The sequence below is a fragment of the Sus scrofa genome, chromosome 14 (genome assembly GCF_054392235.1).
Source record: "Sus scrofa isolate SSC_HxYL_T2T_F1_AM1 chromosome 14, Sscrofa_HxYL_maternal_Yorkshire_Landrace_v2.0, whole genome shotgun sequence".
NCBI classification, from domain to species: domain Eukaryota; kingdom Metazoa; phylum Chordata; class Mammalia; order Artiodactyla; family Suidae; genus Sus; species Sus scrofa.
This window is the reverse complement of record NC_139396.1, coordinates 85,457,980-85,480,883: the sequence shown is the minus strand read 5'-3', so window position 1 is coordinate 85,480,883 and position 22,904 is coordinate 85,457,980. Positions and strand designations below refer to the sequence as shown.

The following is a 22,904-nucleotide window of genomic DNA, read 5'->3' as shown; positions in this document are numbered from 1 at the left end:
TGAAAATGATGGCCTACATTGGTCTCTTCTTCCTCCAGGCAGCACACACTTCTGATTCATTTCCCCCAGAAAGCTGAGAAATGATATTATTGGTTTTCTAACTAGTGTTTCCATCGTAATGCTATTACTGAACTAATGTTGTGATAAACGGTCTGTTTATAAGGGTAATCACTTTTACAAGAAGTAGAAAATTAGACACGCTTCTGCTTTGCAATAACAATAAAAACCACAGTGAAAAAAAATTCCCTCGTTTATTTCCATCTGTATCAGCAGGGAAGCTTTAAGAAGATGGCTTTCCTCTTAATGTCTTTTAAACGCAGTTATTGCCTCAAGTATCGTGTCAAAAAGCAGTTTTTGTCCTAATTCTATTCAGACCAATCCATTTTAAGTTACTGTAACGTGGGCCCTTTAAGAAAGTCAGGCTCTTGAAACTCCACCCCTCCGCTGACTTGAAGCATTTAAGTCCTCTTTCTGAGGCAGTTGGTGATAAAGCTGAGAGAGAGCCAGCTTGCTCCCAGCTTTGCCTGGAAGGAATGTTTTTAAGTAAGCTCTGAAAGTGGAAGCTTTAAGATACTATGGGATAGGGAACAATGGAAACTTGTGAAGTATGGAAGCCAGACTGGCTCTTAAGATTCTATCACGGTGCTGGGGTAAAGCGGAAAGAATGCTGTTAAGTCTGAGTTTCCCCATGTGGCACGACTCCCTGCTAGCTTTACCCCTCCATTTCACCCAGCAAGTGAGATTTCCAGAAGCCACTTCCAATCTGAGGAGCTGCTTGTCTTAAGTAGCACATCCTCAAAAGGAAAAAGTGAGGGAGAGGAGTTAAGTCTCAGTGAATACTAAACTGGATCACTTCTAACAGAATTGTTGACATTGGCTATATGTTTCTGAAGAGTAAAGTCAACTTTTTTTTTTGTTCTCCTGCTACACCAATAATGGCTGAGTTCAGAAGTCCTCTAGTACTAAACTAAATAATTAGGACAAATTTGGGGTTTAATTGCCATTGGCATTTTGGAGCTGTCTGCTGCAAGCAGCCATCTTGGTAAAAGATGATGTCATTTGGAACCCTTGGCATTTTAGTTTATTCCCAGGTACCTGCTGTTAGGAATTAGCTGTTGAATTAACACTGTAATCATTAGGTCAAATTTAGGTTTAAAGACAATGGAGGAGTTGAAATAAAAATCATTAAAGCACTTCTTTATCCTTCCTAACACATTACAAACTTTCCCAGAAGTTCAAAGCAATAGAAAAAAAATTTACACTTTTTTCCCCTGTTTCCAGGTTTGTTCTTCTGTTGACTAAGCTTGGAAAATAAAACTAGTCTGGTCAGTTTCATTTTCTGATTTTTATACATAAGTGAAAGCTGTTTTGTGTCAACAGTGTAAAGTGTTTAGAATCACCTCACCTGCTGGGCCAATTTCCTGTAAGCCTTTGTTTGGGACGGTAAAGGGGAAATACAAGTTTTGATCTTGCATTTCTTATGCTTCAAAACTAAAACCCTGTATTAGACCACAGTAGGGTAATTTTTTTTTTTTTTTTTGACTTCTTAAAGTTTTCTAGGAGTGGGCAAGATGATAGTAAAGGCAAATGATGGTCATGTTCTATTTCCACTTAATCACTATTTGTATAGCATAATGCTCTGTCCGCAGTTACTTTGGAAAGTTGGCACTTAAAGGGATATTTTAATCCACAAAAAGTGTTTATCTTTTTTTCTTTTTGGATTAGATAAATGTTACTGTCTTAATCCTACTGCACGACAGGTCCTGGCATTGTCTGCAAGATACGGAGAGAAAAGGAAAAAAACCTTGCACCTTGTTTAAACAATTGAGCACAGTGTGGTTTACGAGATGATTAGGAGGAGGAGAAAAGACATTGTCTCTCCTGCAATTTTTTTCTTAAGGAGGTTAACCTGTGGGTGCTGTCGCGTCGCCCTCCTTGGCTCCTTGCAGAGGAACTTAACGTTCTGTGAACGCTCTCCAAACCTTCCTAGGCAAGCTCGCTGAGATCCAACTAAAAGGGCTGCGTCTGTGTTTGAAGCAGACAGAGGGAGACAGGAGCACACAACAGTCGCCAGAAGATGGGGCCACAACTCGGCTGGGGCTGGGTGCCGGAGCCGGGCTGACCTTTCCACGTGTCCTCAGCACCTGCGAGGCTAGTGGGGCATTAGGTTTCCTTTTCCCAGGAGCGGGCGCGAGCCCGGAAGAGGCTGGGCGGCGGCGGGCTTAGGGCAGAGAGAGGTGGGAGGCCCTCCCTCTGAACACGTGTGGCGGGGGAGCAGCTGGTGCGGAGGCTGACCTGGTCGGCAGGCACCGGCCCGCCCCGCGCGTCCCCAGCCCGCCGGCGGACGCCAGAAGGCTGACGGCGGCGGCAGGCGGGTCTCGGAGCTTTTCGGCCTGCTTTGCTGGGCGGCCTAAGCGAGCGCGCCAGGCCCGGCTGGAGCGAGCCCCAGTGCAATACTGCCCGAGCCCGGGCGGGGTCTCTGTTCTCTGGCAGAGGAGGTCCCTTGGCAGCGGGAAGCTCCCTCTCTTTCTCTTGCCGCCGTTCGGAGTCTGCGCCCTGGTGCCAGGCGCCCAGATCGGCGCTCCCCTGTGCTCGCCCGGCGCCCACTCATTTGCAGCCCAGCCTTCGCCGCCGCCGCCTCCCCGCTCCTCCTCCTGGTTGTCTCCCCAGCCCGCCGCGGTCATGGCGGACAGCGCCAGCGAGAGCGACACGGACGGGGCGGGGGGCAACAGCGGCAGCTCGGCAGCCATGCAGTCGTCTTGCTCGTCGACCTCGGGCGGCGGTGGCGGCGGCGGGGGAGGCGGAGGCGGCGGCGGCGGCGGGGGAAAATCGGGGGGCATTGTCATCTCGCCGTTCCGCCTGGAGGAGCTCACCAACCGCCTGGCTTCGCTGCAGCAGGAGAACAAGGTGCTCAAGATTGAGCTGGAGACCTACAAACTCAAGTGCAAGGCGCTGCAGGAGGAGAACCGCGACCTGCGCAAAGCCAGCGTGACCATCGTGAGTGCACCCCCCCTCCCGGGGGGCGCGCGGCAGCGGGCGACCTCCTCCCGCCCCGGGGAGAGGCTGCACCCCACCCCGGGCAGTCCCCCGGACTTCTCCCAGGCTCTCGAGGACCCGCAGCGAGCAAGCTCCCTGCCAAGACCTGCCGGCCCGGGAGGGTGGGGGAGAGGGAGGTGTCCCTTCGGGGCCGCTCGGGTCTGCCCTCCCCGGGGGTCCAGGCCCCTCGCGGGGTGCGGGAGGAGGCTGCTGGGACCGCCACCCACGTTCCCTTGTCGCTTCTGGGGAGGAGGCCCCTCTTGGGCAGAGCTGGAGGTCGGCGGCGTGGCTGGGGGGCGGGGTGGGACTTTTTCCAGTCCTCGTCTGCCTGAGGGGTGCGTCCAGAATCTGGGAGACCTAGGCTGAGGGAGAGAGAGGCGGCTGGGGCCTGTTCCAGGGGCCTAGTTTGGGGTGCGGGGAGTGCGCAGCTGGGCTGGGCACTTGGCTGGCATCTGGACGGCGCTGGCTGGGTCGCCCGGGGAGGGCGCGGGAGAGAGTGGCCGGGAATCCGGGAAGTGGAGTTTTCTGGCCGGGATCGAGAGGGAAGGGCGGGTACCGGAGCTGATGCTCCCACCACGTTGGAAGTCCTTTCCTTGGACAGGGGGCGGGTGGGGGTGGCGGCGGCGGTATATAGCCGGGAGAACGCAGCATCTTAGACTGGCCTGGACGGGGGGAACGGTTTGAAGCCTGGACAAGCTGAAGCCTGGGTGAAGGGGATCGACTGACTCCTTGGCTGAGCAAGATATACGTGTTTGCTTCACGGGCGGTGGAGTGTCTCGGTTATTTTGCTTCGGAGTCCAGAGACTTGGTGGGAGAACAGGCTGTCTGTTCTCTTTCCACCTGGCCCCTGGAGGCTCCCCCGAAGAGGATAAGATTAGGTGTGCAGTTCTCCCTTCTAGCGTAGCAGGCCCTTAGAAAGGCCCCTATTAGCTGTGATGAGGCGAAACGTAACTGGAAAAAGTACACTGTGTGCTCTCACCTAACATCCCTGCCAGCTAGCCACATCATTAACATGCAGAATCCCCATACAGACAACTCTATTCAGATCAAAACAGTTTCCCAGCCGGGAGGAGAGAGGACTATGTCACGAAATCAAGGGGCTAAATTGCCGCAGCTGTTGCACAATAGCTGATTAGAACTGAACGTGCAGATGGAGAAAAAGGCATGAACGTGGGGATGGACCAAAGATCACACTCTAGAAAAGGAAATGGGGCAAGTTTAGGATGCCCCCCTTGCGAGAAAAGTCTGCAGTGGAGGAGTAAGCGTGTGTGGAAGCTTCCTTTGTGCTAGCTCACGCTTGGGAACTGGATGGCATCCTGAATTTGCTTAGGAAGCAGGTTTCCACCAAAGTTTCTGTGGGATTGGCTGCTTGGAGAGAAGTTGATTGCCTAAAGAGACTTCACATGCTCAAATCCAGCTCTGGTGAATGGAATTGGAGCAATATTCACAAGTCTCCAGACTGTAAAGTTCTTGAAGTGCCCTTTTGATAGGAAGGGGGAGGAATTTGCAGAGGCAGCCACTTCCAAGCCTCTTCTGCAGCTTTCTTGGCTGAAAGAGATGTTTTTGGTGAGTGGGGGTTTGAGAGGAGGGGAAAGTTGGTGGAAACAGTTTATTTAAGATTGGGGTTGGTAAATGAGAAGATTGGTCTAGCCTCTTGGAAAATGTGAACCACCGAAAGTAGTAAAACTTCTATGAAGCCGAATCTCTGGCCTCTTGCCTATAATGAGCAATTTAGGCTGTTTTTGTTTGTTTGGGAGGGAGGCTGGGGGAGTGGAGATAAAATAAAAGGGTTATCTGTTTGACATTTGACCATATTATAAGTAAGTCCGTAGATTGGACACAAACACGTTGGCTTTGCGTGGACAAACATGTTCATTCCTGGTGTCTAAGATCAGAGGCCTCTGAGAGCTTGGCTTGAAGAGTGTGCATGGTGGTGGCTTTCTTTGCCCTTAGCCTCTATTAAAACTGACACCCTACCAAATATGCTTTGTGAAATGTTCTGTGGCCACACTGAGTCAGATTTTAAAATTGTTTTAGATGGCAGCTCTACATACCAGAGGCCTCTCACTTCTTTAATCTCTGATGAATATATTCAGGGAAACAAAGTGCTTGCAGTTTACTTAGTTCCCTGGTCCTTGGCAGGTGTTCCTAAGGCCAAAGAGAGAAGAGATTCCTTTAAGCTTTTGAGACTTTTGTTAGAGTTAAGCAACTGACCTAGGACCCAGATTGTGTTGGGTGGGCGTGACTCCTCAGGTATATAATTTGGGAGGAGAAATGTCTGACTACGTGGAGTGGATCTGTGGATGTAAGGATTCCACTGAACAACACTATGTAGTAATCCATGTCAAGGTTAAACTTCACAGCCCCTGACACTTCTGACTGAAACATAGCCCTTGTTGGTAGCTGCCTGGGAAGTTTGTGACAAGGCCTAGAAATTGAATTCAATGAAGCCTTGCGGGATTTTTCACTGTTAATGTTTGTTTGAAGAGAAGATGGTACCCTAATCCTATTACTACTTACTCTCATGGCTCTTTACTAGCGCCTCTAATTATTAGTATTAACTTTCATGTTTTTGAGAACTAAAGGTGATGTTTATGGATGTTTTTCCTTTTCCCTGAACATATTCAGGAAGGTACATCGTGAATCAGCCACACCCCGGGAAGAGAATGGGCCCTCTTTTTTTTTTTAAACTATTTTTTGGAGTAGTTTTAGATTCGCAGCAAAATTGAGAAGTTACAGAGATTTCCCCAAAATGCCCTTGCCTTTCCTCCCCTCCTTTATTAGCAACATGCCCCACCTGAGTGGTACGTTTGTTACATTAGATTAACCAACATTGAAAAATCATAGTCACCTGAGGTCTACAGTTTATATTAAGGTTCATTTTTCTGTACTTTCCATGGGTTTGGACAGGTGTGCCAGGACATAAATCTCCAGTATAGAATACAGAGCAGATCATTGCTTTAAAAATCCCCTATACTCTGCCTTTTCGTCCCTCACTGACTCCTCACCACCACTGATCTTTTCACTGTCTCCATAGTTTTTTCCAGAATGTCTTATTGTTGGCATCATACAGTCTGCAGACTTTTCAGATTGGCTTCTTTCACTTAGTCGTACGCATTTAAGTTTCCTTCATGTTTTTCATGGCTTGATAGCTTATTTCTTTGTAGTGTTGAATAATAATCCATTGTTTGGTTGCCATTTACTTACTGAAGGACTTGGTTGCTTCCAAGTTTCGGCAGTTATGCATAAAGCTGCAGTAAATATCTGTGTGCAGGTTTTGGTGTGGACTCAAGGTTTCAGCTCGATTGGGTCAATACCAAGGAGCACAATTACTGGATGGTATGCTAAGAATATTTTGCTTTCGTTAAGAAACTGCCAGGCTTTTTTTTAAAGTGGCTGTACCATTTCACATTCCCACCAGCAGTGCATGAGAGTTCCTGTGGCTCCACACCCTGGCTAGCATTTGGTGTTAGCAGTATTTTGAATTAGTCCATTCTGGTAGGTGTGCAGTGGTATCTCTGTATTGTGTTTTTTTTTTCGGTTGTGCTCGCAATCTATAGAAGTTCCTGGGCCAGGGATTGAACCTGCACCACAGCAGCAACCTGAACCACTGCAGTGACAATGCCAGATCCTTACCCTGCTATGCCACAAGGGAACTCCTGTATTCTCTTTTTTTTTAAGCCAAGTCCAAAAGCCAGTAGAACCATAGTCTTAACCAATGGTTATTTTGTTTCTTTTGGTATGTAGTTGCTTTGTCTGGTCAAGTTACCCATATAATAAAGGACTGGCTTCCTGGGTGTCTGTTCTCAGCATGTATTTGAGAGGTTAACATCAGCTATAGGGAAGAATCAACCCAACCAAGCCTTTCATCCATGTGCTACAAGTTCTGGTGTTCCAGCTTGCCCCTGGTGTGTTTTATTTGGGTTAGAGGTGGAATGGAATGTTTTGCATGATTATCCAATTTCTCCCAGTAAATCAGCAGTGGAACTAGGCTGCTGATTATAGATCATAATTTCTTCTTTGGAGCAGAGAAAATAAACAAAAAACAAACGCTCAGTCACGCTGTTGAGCAGCTTTTAGATGTTAGGCTAGATCTATCTGGCTTGTACCATGGGTTAAAATGTAGTTGGAGATTATCTGATTCAGTGTGGTGAGAGGTGTTCAGGGGTCACGGTCTCTGAGATGGTGCGGAAATGCAATTGTGTGGAGTAATTGAATGGCTTATAAGTTCTGACTAGTTTCTCAGCCATACCTGGCATGGCTAGTTCTCTAAGATGTGTTTTCTGGGCCAGTTCAGAACTTCAACATTAGTTTAGTTTGGAAATAAAGGCCTATAATAAATCACTAGAATTTAAGTGTCTTTATCTATAAAACCAGTCTTTCATTATGGAAATTTAGGAAAATACAGAAATACAAAGATGTTTTGAAGTTATAGTAAAGAAACATGTTAGTGTGGCATGATTAGAAAACCTGGCTATTTTAAACATGAACAGTGTAATGATTTTATTCACCAAATAAGGCCGTCGTGTAGTTAATGTTATGGATTTTGGATTATTTACTTTGGAAGCCTAATACACTGTTTTCCACTTTTAAAGACTATATTTTAGCAGACTATATAGCTATCAGATTGATATTGCCCTTGTCAAAAAGGTATAGTGTGTGTCTTTCTCTTTTTTCCTGCTTAAAAAATTTTTCTATTTTCTTGGATTCTTAGGGAAGCACCTAAATTTAGATACAACTTTGAGAAAAGAATGGCGTCACAGTTGGGTCTCATTATCCACAAGTCTAGTCTTTTTTTTTTTTTTTTTAATCTTTTTAGGGCCGCACCATGGCATATGGAAGTTCCCAGGCTAGGGGTCGAATCAGAGATGTAGCTGCCAGCCTTCGCCACAGCCACTCGGGATCCGAGCCGCCTCTGTGACCTACACCATAGCTCATGGCAACGCTGGATCCTTAACCCACTGAGCAAGGCCAGGGATTGAACCTGGGTCCTCATGGATACTAGCTGGGTTCATTAACCACTGAGCTATGATGGGAACTCCCACAGGTCCAGTCTTAAATAGGGGCTATTCTTAGATTTCTTCTTGGTGTTTCATGTAATGTTTGTATTTGATTAAGAAAAAACCCACAAAATCGTAGAGGAGGTTGTGACAGTCTATTATTGAGCTTTTCTTTATTTTGCTGAGGATGGGAAGTAGTTGAGAGAATTGCCAGTATCTAGTTTGTGGTGACTACTTATTCAAGACCAGAGATGTTGGTCTGAAGCAAAAATCTGAAGTAGTCATTGTTTAAAAGCTTCCATTGCCTTCTGGATCCAGGTGAACTTTCTGTGATTTACCAGGCCCAGTGTGATTTGGCCCCAGACACAACCCTCACATTCTTAAAGCTCTCACTATGCTCAACTGCTAGTTCCTGAAATTTCAGTAGGTTTCTCTGGCTTCTCTAGGATGTACGTCGACTTTAAAGTCCTTAAATGTTCTTCTCCCCACCCCCCACCTTGTAAATCCAAGTAGACTGTACTTCTTCCCTGACCCCACTGAACACCATCACTGCCCCTTTGCCAGCCACACACTGGGTTATGTGCCCATTCATGAAACTTCCTGCAGTTGACCCCCCATCACATCAGTCTCCCCTTTGGGAGATGGAAGATGTGTTCATTCCTTTGGGGGCAGCATTTGACTTGTTCACTTCCATTCCTCAGTGCCTGCCGTGCAGTAGACACTCAAGGGGATGTTGGGTTGGCCCCAGAGGCATTGCTGATGAAGTGTTTTTGTTTTTCTGCTGGGTAAGGGAGACTGTCTCCTGACCTTGTGCTTCATAGATCCACCTTCAGGCCTGTGTCCAGAACCACAGCAAACACCATCTTCACTGCAGTTGGATAATGAATGGCTACACTGTATACTTTGGAGAACATATGTCCTACAGCCTTTGACTTCTAACTGTAGCCTATACCTAGGTATTCATGATACATTTCACTTCTAAAAGGGGACAAAGTGTCTTTGGGTTCACATTTCCAAGGGTTTTTGAGCAAGGCTTAGGGGGAAAAGTGGCTCTCTTGGAAGTGTTCAGATTTGCTGCCTCTGTTTTGGTGATGGTGACAGATCACCGCAGGTGTTACTTATAACTTGATTTAAGGTTGAAATGCTCCACAGCCGCTTCTGGGAAACAGCAGTGGGCCATGGGGATGGGGCTGCATCAGTGCAAGTCCTAGGCACCTGAAATGCCTGAAACTTGAATTATCTCCAAACAGGACCAGGAGACATGCTGAATCCTTGTGGGCGTCGACCTGGGGCTTGGGTTTGACGCAGTGTCACACCTGACTGGCTTGCATTTTTTTCTTCTTCCTCAAGTCATGCCTTGCCGAGATAATTGTGTTTGCACCATGAAAGGCTAATCTGAGCTTTTAAATTTAGACAGCCAGGCTGAGCAAGGAGTAACAGTCATCTTCCTTGTTCCCTCCTGTCCTTTCCCCCTCAGTGGGTAGGTGTTGCTTTTTGTTTTCCATCACAGTGCAGTTGCTTTTAGATCGATGGCGTGATTGTCAAAGCTGGCAAAGTAAATGTTCACGGGTTCAGGGTGTTCCTGCTTAGGGGTGGTTGAAATTTTCCTGACAGGGCAGCGAATGCTCTGGAAAATATGTCTAATCATCAGGATCTTGGAGGGGGGTTAACTTGGAGACTCTTCTTTATTCGCCATGCTGGTTATATTTTCTTATCTTTATGGCTGTCAAGCTCAGAGCTGTGGATTTTATTGCAGTGCACCTATCGGTAAATCACAAGTGTCGCTTTGCATAGGTGTTTTCCTAGGGAGAATACTGGAAAAAGGGGCTAATAGTTTGATGGTTATTGAGAATTAACTCACCCCCTTCCTTATTATTGGTCCCTGGATCTGATGTATGGGGGTTGGTGATTAAAATTCATCTTAATACTTGCTGAATGCTGGGAAATTGTCTGTGACTGCCCCCCCCCCCGCCCCCCGCCAGTAAGGCACAGAATGGGGTGTGATAAATACAGCCTGAAATAGGCAGGAGTCAACCTATAAGTACTTGTGAACTGCCTATCTCTCTTGTGCCAAATACTCTGCAAGACTCAAAGGGCTTCTCCTACCAAGGACTGCACTGGACTTCATTCAGCTTGGCCCTGGCTGGTGCTGTAAGGAATTCTGAGCAGAAGGAATGGTCCTTCCCCCTCCAGCACTTTGCAGCCCAGATAGTTGTAAAGTGCAGAAATAACCCACATGCAAGTTCAAGCAAGATAGGCCCTTCAGGCAGACAGGTGCACGGGGTCCACAGAGGTCTTGTACCTTACACCATCCACATCGAAGTTCATCTAATCAATCTGGAAATGAAGTGCATCTTTCTGCGTGAACACCTTGGAGGGAAACAGTATGTCATATCTCCTGCTAGTTTAATTAGCTTGTCGTTTATTTTGTATGGCAGAAATGGAGAGAACTGTTGCTCAATTTGTCTGTGTCCAGGTGGCACCGAAAGGCTGTTGGTTTTTAATTTTCTTTCTTACGTGGTGATGATTGAGAGGAAATGTCATAAATGTTTTTAATTTCATCATTTACATCTGCCTGTAGCTCGAAATCATCTAGATGTTATTTCCCTCTATTCCTGTTACACTCTAGGGCCCACCCACTTTCCTTTCACAGAAAATGGACCACATTTCTTAAGTCTTTTGTCGGGAACTGTGAAGCAAAAACTTCTTAAGCTTCAGATTCGAGATTCTAGTTTATGGGCGGTTTCAAACCAGTTTTTTAAAAAAGCAGTGTTGATTGACGGGGTAATCTGCCCCGCATCTGTTCCAGATCAACGCGGGCTCAGGGGGCGCCAGGTGTGTGTCCTGAGTGAGCTGGTTAATTCCCTCCAGGGCATCTCAGGGCACCTGGGATCAAATGAGGCCACGCGGTACTGAGGGGCAGAGCTGGGATACTTAGCCAGCCAGCCAGAGGTCATCTCTCAAAAAAGTTTTCCATGGAAGGAAAGAGGAAAGTAAAAGAATGAAAATAAACAACATGGAGTTAGGGGTGTAGCTAAGGAAAGTTCTTAGAAATCTAGTATCTGCATTAAACTCCTCAGGTGTTTCTTTCCTAAGTGAACAGAGTGCTCTCAAAGCTTTTGAGATTGAATTAGAAGGGCTTAAAATAGTCTTGAGAGGAAAATAATTTATTTGGGGTTTAATTATAGAAAGATCTTCTCAACTCATGAAATTATTTGCATGTGAGCAGAGGGTTTTTTTTTTCCCCCAATTATCTTAATATACCAACTCAAATAATAACTTTTATTGAGGTCTTTGTTTTTGTTTTTGGTTCTTCACTAGACAGGCCTTAATTTATCTAAACAAAAACATTTGCTTGGAGTCAAAACATTGTGTCTCTGCTTCGTATAGTAGCTCCTGACTATAGAAACACTAAGATTTGAGGGAAAAAAAATCAGCTATATAATTTTAACATCTTTGTTAACCAAGGAGGACAATTTTAAGAATATATACCATAAAGCAGAGGTGTGGACTACCTTAGGTCGACATGACTACTGGATAAAGTGCTTTGTCTTTTAAAAAGTATATTAATTATTTCACATCATTTTAAACCTTGATTGCATGTAGCTTATTATTGAGAAATATCTTAGGTACCCAGAGAAGAAGGCCAGTGACTCTTTTTTTTGGTGATTGTTTTTTGTGGGAATGTATGCATGACATAAAATTTACCATTTTATTTTGTTTTGTTTTTTTGTCTCTTTAGGGCTGCACGCATGGCTTATGGAGGTTCCCAGGCTTGGAGCTGAATTGTATCTACAGCTGCTGACCTACACCACAGCTACAGCAACGCCGGATCCGAGCCTTACCTTTGCCCTATACCACAGCTCACGGCCATTCCAGATCCTTAACCTACTGAGTGAGGCCAGGGATCAAACCCATGTCCTCATGGATACTGGTTAGATTGGTTTCCACTGAGTCACGACGGAAACTCCAAAATTTACCATTTTAATCATTTTAAAGTGTACATTCATTGGCACAGTTACATTCACAGTGTTGTACAACCATCACCACTATCCATTTCCAGAACTTTTTCAAGCAGAAACTGCCTTCATTAAACAATGACTCTCCATTTTCCCTTACCTTCCGTCCCTGAAAAACCTCTATTTCTAGTGATTGAATTTTTTTTTTGGGAGTTCCCATGTAGCTTAGGTTAAGGATCCATTGTTGTCTCTGCAGTGGCTGGGGTTGCCACTGTGGTGCTTGTTTGATCCCTGGCCTGGGAACTTCTTCATGCCATGGGTACAGCCAAAAAAAATTTTTTTTTTATTTTTTAAAGGAAAATTTTTCTCTGATCTATAAAAGCAGCTACCTGCTTTTTGTTATTGTTCTGGTGTTGAAGTTATGAATTTGGACCCAAAGCGTTTTAATTAAAGTGCTGTTGATATCTTGCTCCGACTTCAGTTTTTCTTGCCTGTTGGCTATCCCCCATCTGGTTCTTTTCTGTCATTCAGCAAACACATGGCACCCCAGCCCTGAGCCCCGCACCACTGGTCCTCATTTGCCTTTAGAGTAAGCACCCAGCTGTGGAGAGCCCTTGAGAGTCTGGAACCTGCAGGGAAAGCTTGTCCTCTGGGAATGAGAAAAGAATTGGCCTAGCACCTTGTAGATGATGGTTGGTTGTTTCTTTCTTCTTTCCTTCCTTCCTTTTTTTTTTTTTTTGTTTTTCTTTCCTTTCTCCTTTCTTATACTTAATTTCCTTGATAGCATTTTAAGTAAACCATCATTTAAGAAAGCTTGAAAAGGAAAAGTTTGGAGAAATGAAGAGCAGCCCTTACTTGCCAGCATTGCTCTCCTTGCATGTCGTCTTGCATTGCTGTGACAACAGCTGGTGTTTATCTGGTGCTTACTCTGGAATGGATGCTGTCTGAGGGGGTTTGCCTGTAGTCTCTGATTGAACCCTCGGCACTGCACTGCCCCATGACTGCAAACTTGCAAATTTATGCCCAGAGAGGTTAGGTGACTTGCCTGAGGACCCAGGGCTTATCAGGGTGCTGGAATTTGGACTCTGGTCTGGCCTCAGCACCCTTGTGCTAAGCACAAGGCTACACAATTTATGAAGTTTTTATCTTGTTGACGTTTTCATTTTCATTGTCCTCTTCCCCTATTGAGAGTAGTTAGGGCCCATTCCCGCAGCAAGTTCCCAGACTACCAGCCCAGGCCTAAGGGAATGTTTCCCAGGTAGCAAACTCCCTACTTTGGAAAAGAAATAGTGGTAAAGAGGGGGCCTTCAGTGTGTGTGGAGTTGTCTCTTGCACCCCTTTCCAGCTCTGTCTCCCTCCAGCATTGGGCCTTGGTCTGTTCCACCCCTTATCCTGTCCAGTGTACCCCAGTAGGTGCCACCTCTGCTGAGAGCCCAGCCATCTGGGCCCCTCCCCCTGCCTCCCCAATCCCTCCCCCACACCCCAGTCTGGAACCAGTTTCTTTATACTTATGTTATAGCTTCTACTCAAAAATAGTCTGACGAGTGCAGTAAGAGTGGGTTTTTTTCAGCAAATGTATTGATCATCTGCTGTATGCTGGGCAGTGTGCCACGGTTAGCAAGTGGGATGAGATTGCCCTTGGGGAGTTGGTGGAGGGCCCCTGACTCCAGCCGAGAGTGGGGCTGGGCTCTCGCTTGGGAGGTGATGTTTAAGCTGAAACATGGAGGATAAATTGAAGTGAATCTCGGCGGGGGCAGGAGGAGGTATCCATGAGTGTGCAGAGCCCTGTTTGGGCTCTGTTCCTGGGTTCTGTCCAGGGGCTGATGACAGAACCGGGGGGCTGCGGTTGGGTGGGGTGGCAGTAGGAGCTCTTAATCCACTCTTGGCTGCTTGGTGCAGACGGTGTTTTCCTTCGAGATTCTTGTGAGATGAGTACTTTGTCATCTGTCATCTCTAAGATGGTCCATCTTATTCCATGATACTAGAGCTACGGTCAGGGACTCACTTCACTCTCACAGCAGCCCTGTACCGTCTCTGTGTCTCAGATGAAGAAACAGCGTGTAGGAGCCTCAGCAGCCTGGCGAAGGTGGCAGCGAGAGGTGAGTCCAGGGTTCGAGCCGGGCAGTCAGTCTGACCATTCCTTGCGTGCAGACCACACATCAGAGCCTACATTTGAAGTATCATTGGCCTTTTCCACGTCCTCAGTGCAGCAGCTGTTCAGTAAAGTTTGTGGAATTTATTTTGGGGGGGCGCCCAGGTTTACTTTTTATAAACTCTCTAATGGAGTATGACATACAGTAAAGTACCCGGGCTTTGAATACACAAATTGATGGAAAAATGCCCGGTGAATTTAGAGGTGAATTCACCAGTGTCAGTCATTACACTCCTCAAGATGCATGCCAGGATCAGCACTCCCACATTTCCCGTGTGCTCTGTCATCATCCCCTAAAAGTAACCTTGTTCTAACTTCTCTTACTGGAGATTAATTTTGCTTATTTTTGAGCTTTGTATTATAAGTGGCTTTAGATAGAATGTGTTTTGGATTTGTGTAGATGCTTTGATTTCTTATCCTAGTTCCTGCAGTGACTCATATTTAACAGCATCCGTGTTACCTGTAGCAGTGGTTCTTTGCTATTGCTGTGCAGTATTCCCCTGCCCAAGTATCTGTGGGATTGTTTCTAGTTGTAACCCTGCCCCTGGACAGCCCTGCCCCCTTCCGTTCGTGTTGATCAGGGCACTGGGACGTGTTGATCAGGGCACTGGGACAACGTGAGAAGGTGTGGCACAACAGAGGACACAAGGCCCTAGAGAATGTGGGTTCCAGTTAATTGAGGTTCTGGCTACTTCGCTAATCATGTTACATTGCCCTCTGAGCCTCGGTGGACTTACCTGGTAAAACTATAGTCTTTAGGAGTTCCCAGGTAGTGCAGTGGGTTAAGGATCTGGCATTGTCACTGCCGTGGCACAGGTTCAATCCCTGGTCCAGGAACTTATGCGTGCCATGAGTGTGGCCCAAAAACCCCCAAACAAAACAGAACAACAGTTTTTAGGATTAGTACCAGTCTTGCTTCCACCTTCTCTTAGTAGGATCGGGTGAAACAGTACACATCCAAGTGTTTTGGTATATAATATCATCCTGTACATAATATGATGGTGCAAAACAGCCTCTGGAAAGCTGAGAGGGGGCGGCAGAGGCCGCAAGCTCGGAGCTCTCTGGAGACCTCAGGCTGCAGAGCTCTGCAGCCTGGCTTATTAGGGCCTGTGTTTTTCTGGCACTTGGGGATGCCTGGGAACTCGGCCGATTTCCTAGGGTTTGGTGAGTCAGGATAAAGCCAGCCTGTGTGGCCGCGTCAAAGTTACAGGCCAGCAGGAGGGAAACACTTTTCCTAAAAGATCTGCTTTTTTCTTGTCAGTCGGTTGTAGGGCTCTTTTCTGTTATTTCTTGAAAAAAGACCCAACATGTGCCTTTCCCCGGTTTTCTGTCTGGAAACAGCCGGCAGCAGATAGTCCACCAGCGTCTCTGTGGTGTCACCCTTAACCCTGTTTCGTGGGGGTACCAATTCTAGAGGGTAGACTTTGATGGCTGAGACACGAGTGCCATTCCTGCCAAGTGACCTGTCTAAAAAATGGAAACCAAAACAGGACTCCCTGAATCTGATGACATTGGGGCTTGCAGTGCGCACCTGCTGGAGGAATGGAGGGACCGCCTCAGCCTGTGAACTGGTTGGGGGCCGGTCTGTGGGAGGCCTGCAGTTTGCTCTGTTCACAGGGGACCTCTCAATGGACCCAGTTGTCTTTCTGTCATCTCTGGCTCCCCCTCTAGCCATAGAAGTGGTAGCCTGGGGACTTTCTGAAGGTTGAAGGAACATGCTTTTCATTAAGGCCCTGTTGGGATTTATTGCCCTGCGTGAAGGCTTTTGGTGTGATGAGGGGGAAAGGAGGACAGACAGGCTGTGGGTGCACTTCAGGGACTCAGCTACCATTGTAAGTAAACAAGCTGAAAAGTAAGCTGATGCGAACCCAGGAAGGCACATACCTGTCTCGCTGTCATCTCTCAGCTCGAGCCAAGGCTGTTGGAGTCTTCGGTTTCTCCCCACCTCCCTTCTGTGCAACTTTTTTTTTGGCCAAGCCTCAGGCACGCAGAAATTTCCGGGCCAGGGATGGAACCCTTGCCACAGCAGTGACAACATCAGATCCTTAACTTCTAGGCCACCAGCGAACTCCATTCCCAAAGCTACTTTGAGTGCCTGTCCATTGAACTCTTTTAGGTGGGGAAGGTTAGCACTGATGACTTTAACTCCTGATTGGCTGGTTCTTACTTGGCCCTGAGCCTTGCAGCTCTAGTGCCGTACCTGGTGGGTGATGTGAAAAGGCACCTGGAGTCCACCTGTCAGGCCCCACATGAAAACCAGCCAGCTGTGCCGCTTCTCATAAGGACAGTGTATTCTTTCTCTCAGATTCCTGTGGTTCCACAGCTCAACTCTTTTGTTCTTAGGCTTTAATGTTGTGTGTTGCAGGTTAGCCTTCTCCCAGAAGCTGGCTGTGTGACTCATCCCTTCATTCCTTTTATTCATTAACTCCTTTCTGTGTTTCCAACCCAAGGTCCTTGGAGAGATCTTGGTGTAATGGGGAGAGACTTGGAAACTAGATAGGGTTGCCAGATTCAGCAAATAGAAATACAGGAGGAGTCATCATATTTAAATTTCAGGTAGGGAGTTCCTTTTGTGGCACAGCGGAAACGAATCCGACTAGGAACCATGAGGTTGTAGGTTCGATCCCTGCCCTCGATCAGTGGGGTAAGGATCCAGCGTTGCCGTGAGCTGTGGTGTAGGTTGCAGATGTGGCTCAGATCCTGAGTTGCTTTGGCTGTGGTGTAAGCCGGTAGCAATAGCTCTGATTAGACCCCTAGCCTGGGAACCTCCATATGCTGCAGATGCAGCCCTAAAAAGCTAAAATAAATGAGTAAATTTCAAGTAAACAGAGTAGTTTTTTAAGTATATGTATGTCCCCAGAGTGGCAAGGAACACTTTTACTGAAAAATTATTTGTTGTTTATCTGAAATGCCAGTTTAACCAGGCATCCTATATCTTGTCTGGCAATCCTAAGACCCATAGGTCTTAAAAAAAAAACTGTTTGAGTTCCCTGGTGGTTTAGTGGGTTAAGGATCGGGCATTGTCACTGCTGTGACTCAGGTTGCTGCTGTGCCATGAGTGTGATCCCTGGCCCGGAGACTTCCACATGCCATGCGTGTGCTCCCCCCACCCCCCAAAATCCACTCCTTTCTCCCTCTGTTCATATGGCACCTTGACCGCTAAGCCACTGAGCCGCTCTGAAAAGGGCTCCTGCTGCTCTCTTAGCGCCCAGGTTTGGGGAGTAGATGGTGAGACTCCTGAAAGCCCTCAGGCCGCTTGAACACTTTTATCTTCCTTTTCTCTCTCTCTGTGGTGGCTGTGGATTTGTTTCTTGCCCATCTTCCTTTTCCTCCTCTTCTCCTCAGCCAACCCACTGTCCCCTCCTTTGGTGTGGTCCCTTGGGGTCTCAGGACATCACCTCCTCATCTTCCTCCAGCTGCTTTCACTTTGCTGTCACTTGCTCTGTCTTCCCACCTCCAGCTCCCGTGTTTACTCCTCTCTGGAAGCCATCGTTGCCTGTGTGTCTCAGGTGTTTCCCTCTCTGTGTGCTACCAGCCCTCTTGTTTCATTTCTCCTTTTTGGCTGAGCTTGACTTTGGGGGCCTTTTAGCCTCTCACTGTGGGGCCAGGCAGCAATCATGTGTACTTATGGGGCCTTTGTTTTCTCCTCAGTTCTCTGAGAAGGCTTGTTAAGGGTTCAGGGCTTGCAAACTGGTGGGCTGCCTTTGGCCCATGGGTGAGTGGTTTTGCTTCAGAAGTTTTTTGTTTTTGTTTTTAAATTTTTATTGAAATATGTTTCATTTACAATGTTGTATTAGTTTCAGGTATACAGTAAACTGATTCAGTTATATATATGTGTGTGTATATACATACATTCACATATATATATTTTACATTCTTTATTATATTACAAGACATTGAGTATAGTTCCCTGTGCTGTACAGTAGGTCCTGTTGGTTATTTATTTTATATATAGTAGTGTGTATATTTTAATACTGATTCCCCCCCCCCAAAAAAAGAAATCCACCTCCACTGTTGGTGGGAATGTAAATTGATGCAGCCACTATGGAAAACAGTATGGAGGTTCCTGAAAAAATAGAGCCACCATATGATCCAACAATCCCACTCCTGCACATCTATCCAGAGAAAACCATAATTTGAAAAGATATACACCTCAGTGTTCACAGCAGCACTATTTATAATAGCCAAGACATGGAAACAACCTCAGTGTCCATCAACAGATGAATGGCTAAAGAAGATGTGGTAATGTTTATACAATGGAATATTACTCAGTTATAAAAAAGAAGAATGGATAATGTGCAGCAAATATAGATGGACCCAGAGATTATCATACTAAGTGACATAAGCCAAAGACAAATATCATATGATGTCACTTACACTTGGAATATAAAAAAATACAACTTACGAACAAAACAAATATACTCACAGATATAGAAGACAAACTTTATGGCCTCAGAGTTTTGAAAGCCCTTGGAAGGAGGTCTTAGGAAAAGCACTGTTGCTTCAGTTTGCCTTGGGCATCACCTTTGTCTGTTGCTGATACACTTCCGCCCTGATGGTAGAAGGGTTTTAGACCTTCGGGGTTATACGGCAGATAATGACTAAGGAAACCAGCGTGCACTACTTGATTTTGCTCTTGCAGCAAAACCAAAGGGCATGGTTACTGCAACCTCACAGATGGAGAGAGCTGAGGTACAGAGTGGTTAACTTGCCAGTCACTGGATTGGCATCCTGGCCCTGCAGTCCTGTCCTTAACCACTGTGTTCATTCCTGTGACCACTTACAGCTATGAGGTTCTGTAAAATTCCTCGGGGGAGCTCAGAGTAGAGCACAGTTTTTGTTTGTTTTTTAAATTCATAAGTCCTTGCCCTGTCGTCTGGGCAGTTGCTTTGACGCTTAGGTAGTGAATCCTTATACTCAGTTTCCTGTCAAGGATTACCTGAAAGCTGGTGGGTTTTGAGCCAAAAGATACAACCGAGCCAAAGATCTGGAGAAGGAAGGATTTATTATTAGCAACAAATAAGGAGAACACTGGGGGTCTTTCCCAAAGCAATGTCTCTCCAACAGCAAAACTGGAGAACTTCTTAGCTAAGCGCACATGCATATGAAGGAGCTCAAAGAACTCACAGAATTGGGGCGAGGTTGACAGAGTCCAGGCTTTAGTTGATTGAAGTCAGAAGGGTCAGAAAAGGCCAACACCATCATTCCTGAGGCTCTGAGCAGCCTGGGATCTCAGCCTGAATTTCCCATCCTCCACCTGGTGGGGAGCCTTTACCTGCAGAACTCAAAGATCTGTATCCGGTTGTGATGTATATCCCTTGAGGAGGAAGTAGGATCCTGTTTTTGCTGAACTGTTGTTTCTTGACTGCTTTTCTTTTGCTCCTGCATCCCCTCACTTCCCTTAATATCTTGATTTACTGAGACCTGTTCACGGGCAAGCATTGTGGCCAGACTTAGTTATCAAAATGACTTAGTCCATAAATGACTTCTCTTATGTCATGGGAGCTTCTTGTGGCTCGGCTGGTTAAGGATCCCGTGTTGTCACTGCTATGGGTCAGGCCACTGCTATGGAGCAGATTCCATCCCTGGTCTGGAAACTTCCACATGCCACGGACGTGGCCAAAAAAGGAAAAGAGAGAAAGCTGGGCCTGGTTCTCTTTCTCTGGGGAGCCCTCTACCCTATTTATTCCCTGTACCTTAAAGATGTTTCTGAGAGTTTTCTCTTCCTGTGGCCTTCCTTTAACCTTTATAGATGATAAGGTAACCTTGGCATTCATTTAACTCAGTTTAGCTTTGGGATACCTGCTAAGTGTCAGCTATGTGCTTGATGTCCTTTTAGGAGCAAGGATGTGAGTAGTAACTCAGTGCCCTGCCCGGGGCTAATGGCGTCCAAAGCCCAAGAAGACCTTGTGAGTCTTCACTGGGACTTCAGAGGCTGGGAGGAGGCAGGTGAGGAAGCAGTGACCACAGTGTGGTTGAAAGAAGATGGAACTCAGTTTGGGTTCACACAGGAAAACAGACCATGTGAAGTAGGAGGGAGAGAATTTCATCCCCAGCATTGGGTTATCCTGGCGGGAGAATTGCTGAGAGTATAGCTCCCTGGGAGGTGCAGTGCGGCAGCCGGAGGTTTGAAGCAGCAGGACACCACTCCCCTGTGGCCTTTGGAGGGCAAAGGTGGAGGTGGCGTCATCAGAGCTTCAGGGCAGGGGTCACTCAGAGCTGGAACCTGGGGGACCTTGAGGTAGGAATACTGCCCAAGGTGGAGAGGAGAGGGGAGAAACGCCCCGATCGCCCCCTCCTCCTCTAGCCTCTTGCCTGTGTTTCTCAGTGGCTGCACCCAGCTGGAAGGTAGCCCGGAGATGCAGCCCACAGAGGTCACCCCTCCTGCACAGGGCGGGAGAAGGGCAGTGCAGGGATCGTGAGCCAGGCAGACCCAGGATTGGCTTGAAATGCAAATGCAGTGACTCAGTTGGGCCCTGGCAGTCCCTTCCTGCTTCACAGATGACAGAATGTTGGACTTGTAGGTTTTCATTCCCTCCAAAGGAGGTGAGTTAAGGGTGTTCTGGGAGGAGGAACAGCATGGACAGAGGCAGGGCAGCTTGAAACTGCAGCCTCCCCTTGTAGCATCACAGAGCTCTGAGGGGCTGAAGCAATACTTGAGGTCTTCTTCCTGTCCCTCTTTGTCCTGTCTCAGAAGCCCCTTTCCCGCAGTGCTTTCTCGTGTCCATGTTCTCATTTCTGGCAGGGAAAGCAGGTGGGGAGCTCTGCACCCCAAATATCCTGAAGACCAGTTGTTTCCTTCACAGAGCAGGCATCAGTTCACAGTGGGCAGCAGATGGGGTACCCCACCAGCCCCAGAAAGCAGTTCCTGGCCAGTGCCAGTTACATCTATCTGGTGCCTGGGTCCCTGCATCCGCAGAGCCCTAATGAGGATGCTGATGCCTCGGGAGGACAGAGCTGCTAACATCAGTGCTTTTAGTGGCTTGTCTTCTAACCCTGAACATCAGGCACTCCGCATGCTGTTAGAATGTTTCTCACATGCCCCTGCTGTGAAATTTGTTTTTATGATGATAGAAGATTTTGCTTAAACTTTTTCTCATCATGGAAATTTTCAAGCATGCACAAATGGAGAGTGAACGAACAAACCACCCACCCTCACCGATTATCAACACATGGTCAGTCTTGAGATGGTTTCATGCAAAAATAGTTCAGTTTGTATCTCTGATAAGGATTTTATAACCACCATACCATTATCACATTAAAAAAATAGTAGTATTTCCCCTTGGTAGATTTGTGTTTGATAGGTAAATAGCTTTTCTGGAATCAAATGAGCTATCCTTGCTTCACCTCCGCTTTAAGGCTTTGTCCCTATGCACTGAGTCTGCTGGCCCCAGGTAGAAACCTCCTCTTCCTCCCTGTATATTGACTGCAGGCTCTGGGACCTTTTACCTGCTGCCCTGTTTCTTGGTCCTAATCTCCCATGCATCCTAGTCATGCTGGATCTGCCCTCAGGAAGGTATGCAGACTGGCTTCCCAGCCCCATGGCACACAGCCGTGTGAGCCTCAGGTCAGTGCCTTGTGACTATAGGGCAAGAATCTTGGCATTTGCAGCTCTGCTGCAAAGAGATCTCTTCAGACTTCCCTGGAAGCTTAGAGCTGGAGGAATCATGCCGTATAGCCAAATGGGCAGGCATCTAGGGCTTCCAGAAAGTTGGGTGTGGTGTTATGTGTGAAGCCTCAGAGGGTTCAAGAGCACCAGACAGGAATCTGTGGGCAGTGTGTGCAGACACATGTCTCCGGGACAGGTAGGAAATGAGCATCTTTGCACAGAATCTCCAGCTCTGAAATCTGCACCCAGGCCAGCATCTGCAGAATGGTTTCGCCTTGGCGATTTCTCTTGAATCTCATGGCAAGTCTGTGGGGTCGGTAGGGGATGCCTCACTTGAAGAACAAAAGATCTGGGGTTCCAGTGGAATGCTTTTAAATTCTTGGCCACGGAGGAGTGCTGGTCAATGGGGCGGTGAGATTGCCGGGTAATGGCCTTACTCCCCGGCCAGGGATCTGGTAGGTCCACACTTAGAGGGGACTGATGTAACTTCGACAGTAGTTCCTGAAGGAGAGTGAGGTGACAGGTAGCAAGTGTCCTTTTACCAGCCGTTACCCCATGGGATGGGGCCTGTCCAGTGGGGAATGAAGCCCTGGGGGCGCTGGGGCAGGACAGCTTATGTGAGTCCAGGAGAAGAAATGGTGGGTGGGCCCAGCTCCAAGGGCTGGTCTGGATTGTTTGACTTTGTTCTCATCTGCCTGTGTCACTGAGTGTTTGAAGTGGGCTGCTGACTTGGGGGATTGGACCTTTGGTCACTTTTGGAGCCTTTGTGGGAATTATTTGACCTCTGTAGGCAATAACCTTCCACCTTTCAGTGGGTGGTTCACAGACTTTGCTCTATTTGAATCACTTGGAGAACTTCAAAAGTCATGATACCTGGGGCCACATCCTTTAAAGTCTGGCGAGAAGAGCTAGGCTTTAGTTGTTTGTTTTGTTTTGGTTTTTGTCTTGACTCTGCCTGCAGCATGTGCAAGTTCCTGAGCCAAGGAGCAAATCTGCATTACAGCAGCACCCTGAGCCACAGTAGGGACAACACTAGATCCTTAACCACTGGGCCACCAGGGAACTCCCCATTAGTTTTTTTTTTTTTTTTTAAAGGTTACTAGGCAATTCCAAAATTGCTTTGGACCCAGCAACAAAGTTTAGAAATA

The 22,904-nt window shown here is 47.0% G+C and overlaps 1 protein-coding gene across 2 annotated transcripts in view; it reads left to right on the top strand.

The window, feature by feature from the left end:
* Window positions 1-2,521: 2,521 nt before the first annotated feature.
* Window positions 2,522-22,904, top strand: part of CCDC6 (coiled-coil domain containing 6) — a 124,420-nt gene continuing 104,037 nt past the window's right edge. For both annotated transcript variants that reach the window (XR_014827962.1, XM_001929282.6), the window contains exon 1: window positions 2,522-2,997. Coding sequence is in view for 1 of the 2 variants with exons in the window: in XM_001929282.6 (XP_001929317.3) it covers window positions 2,683-2,997 (315 nt within the window). In the remaining variant the exon portion in view is untranslated. The remainder of the gene's footprint in view (window positions 2,998-22,904) is intronic.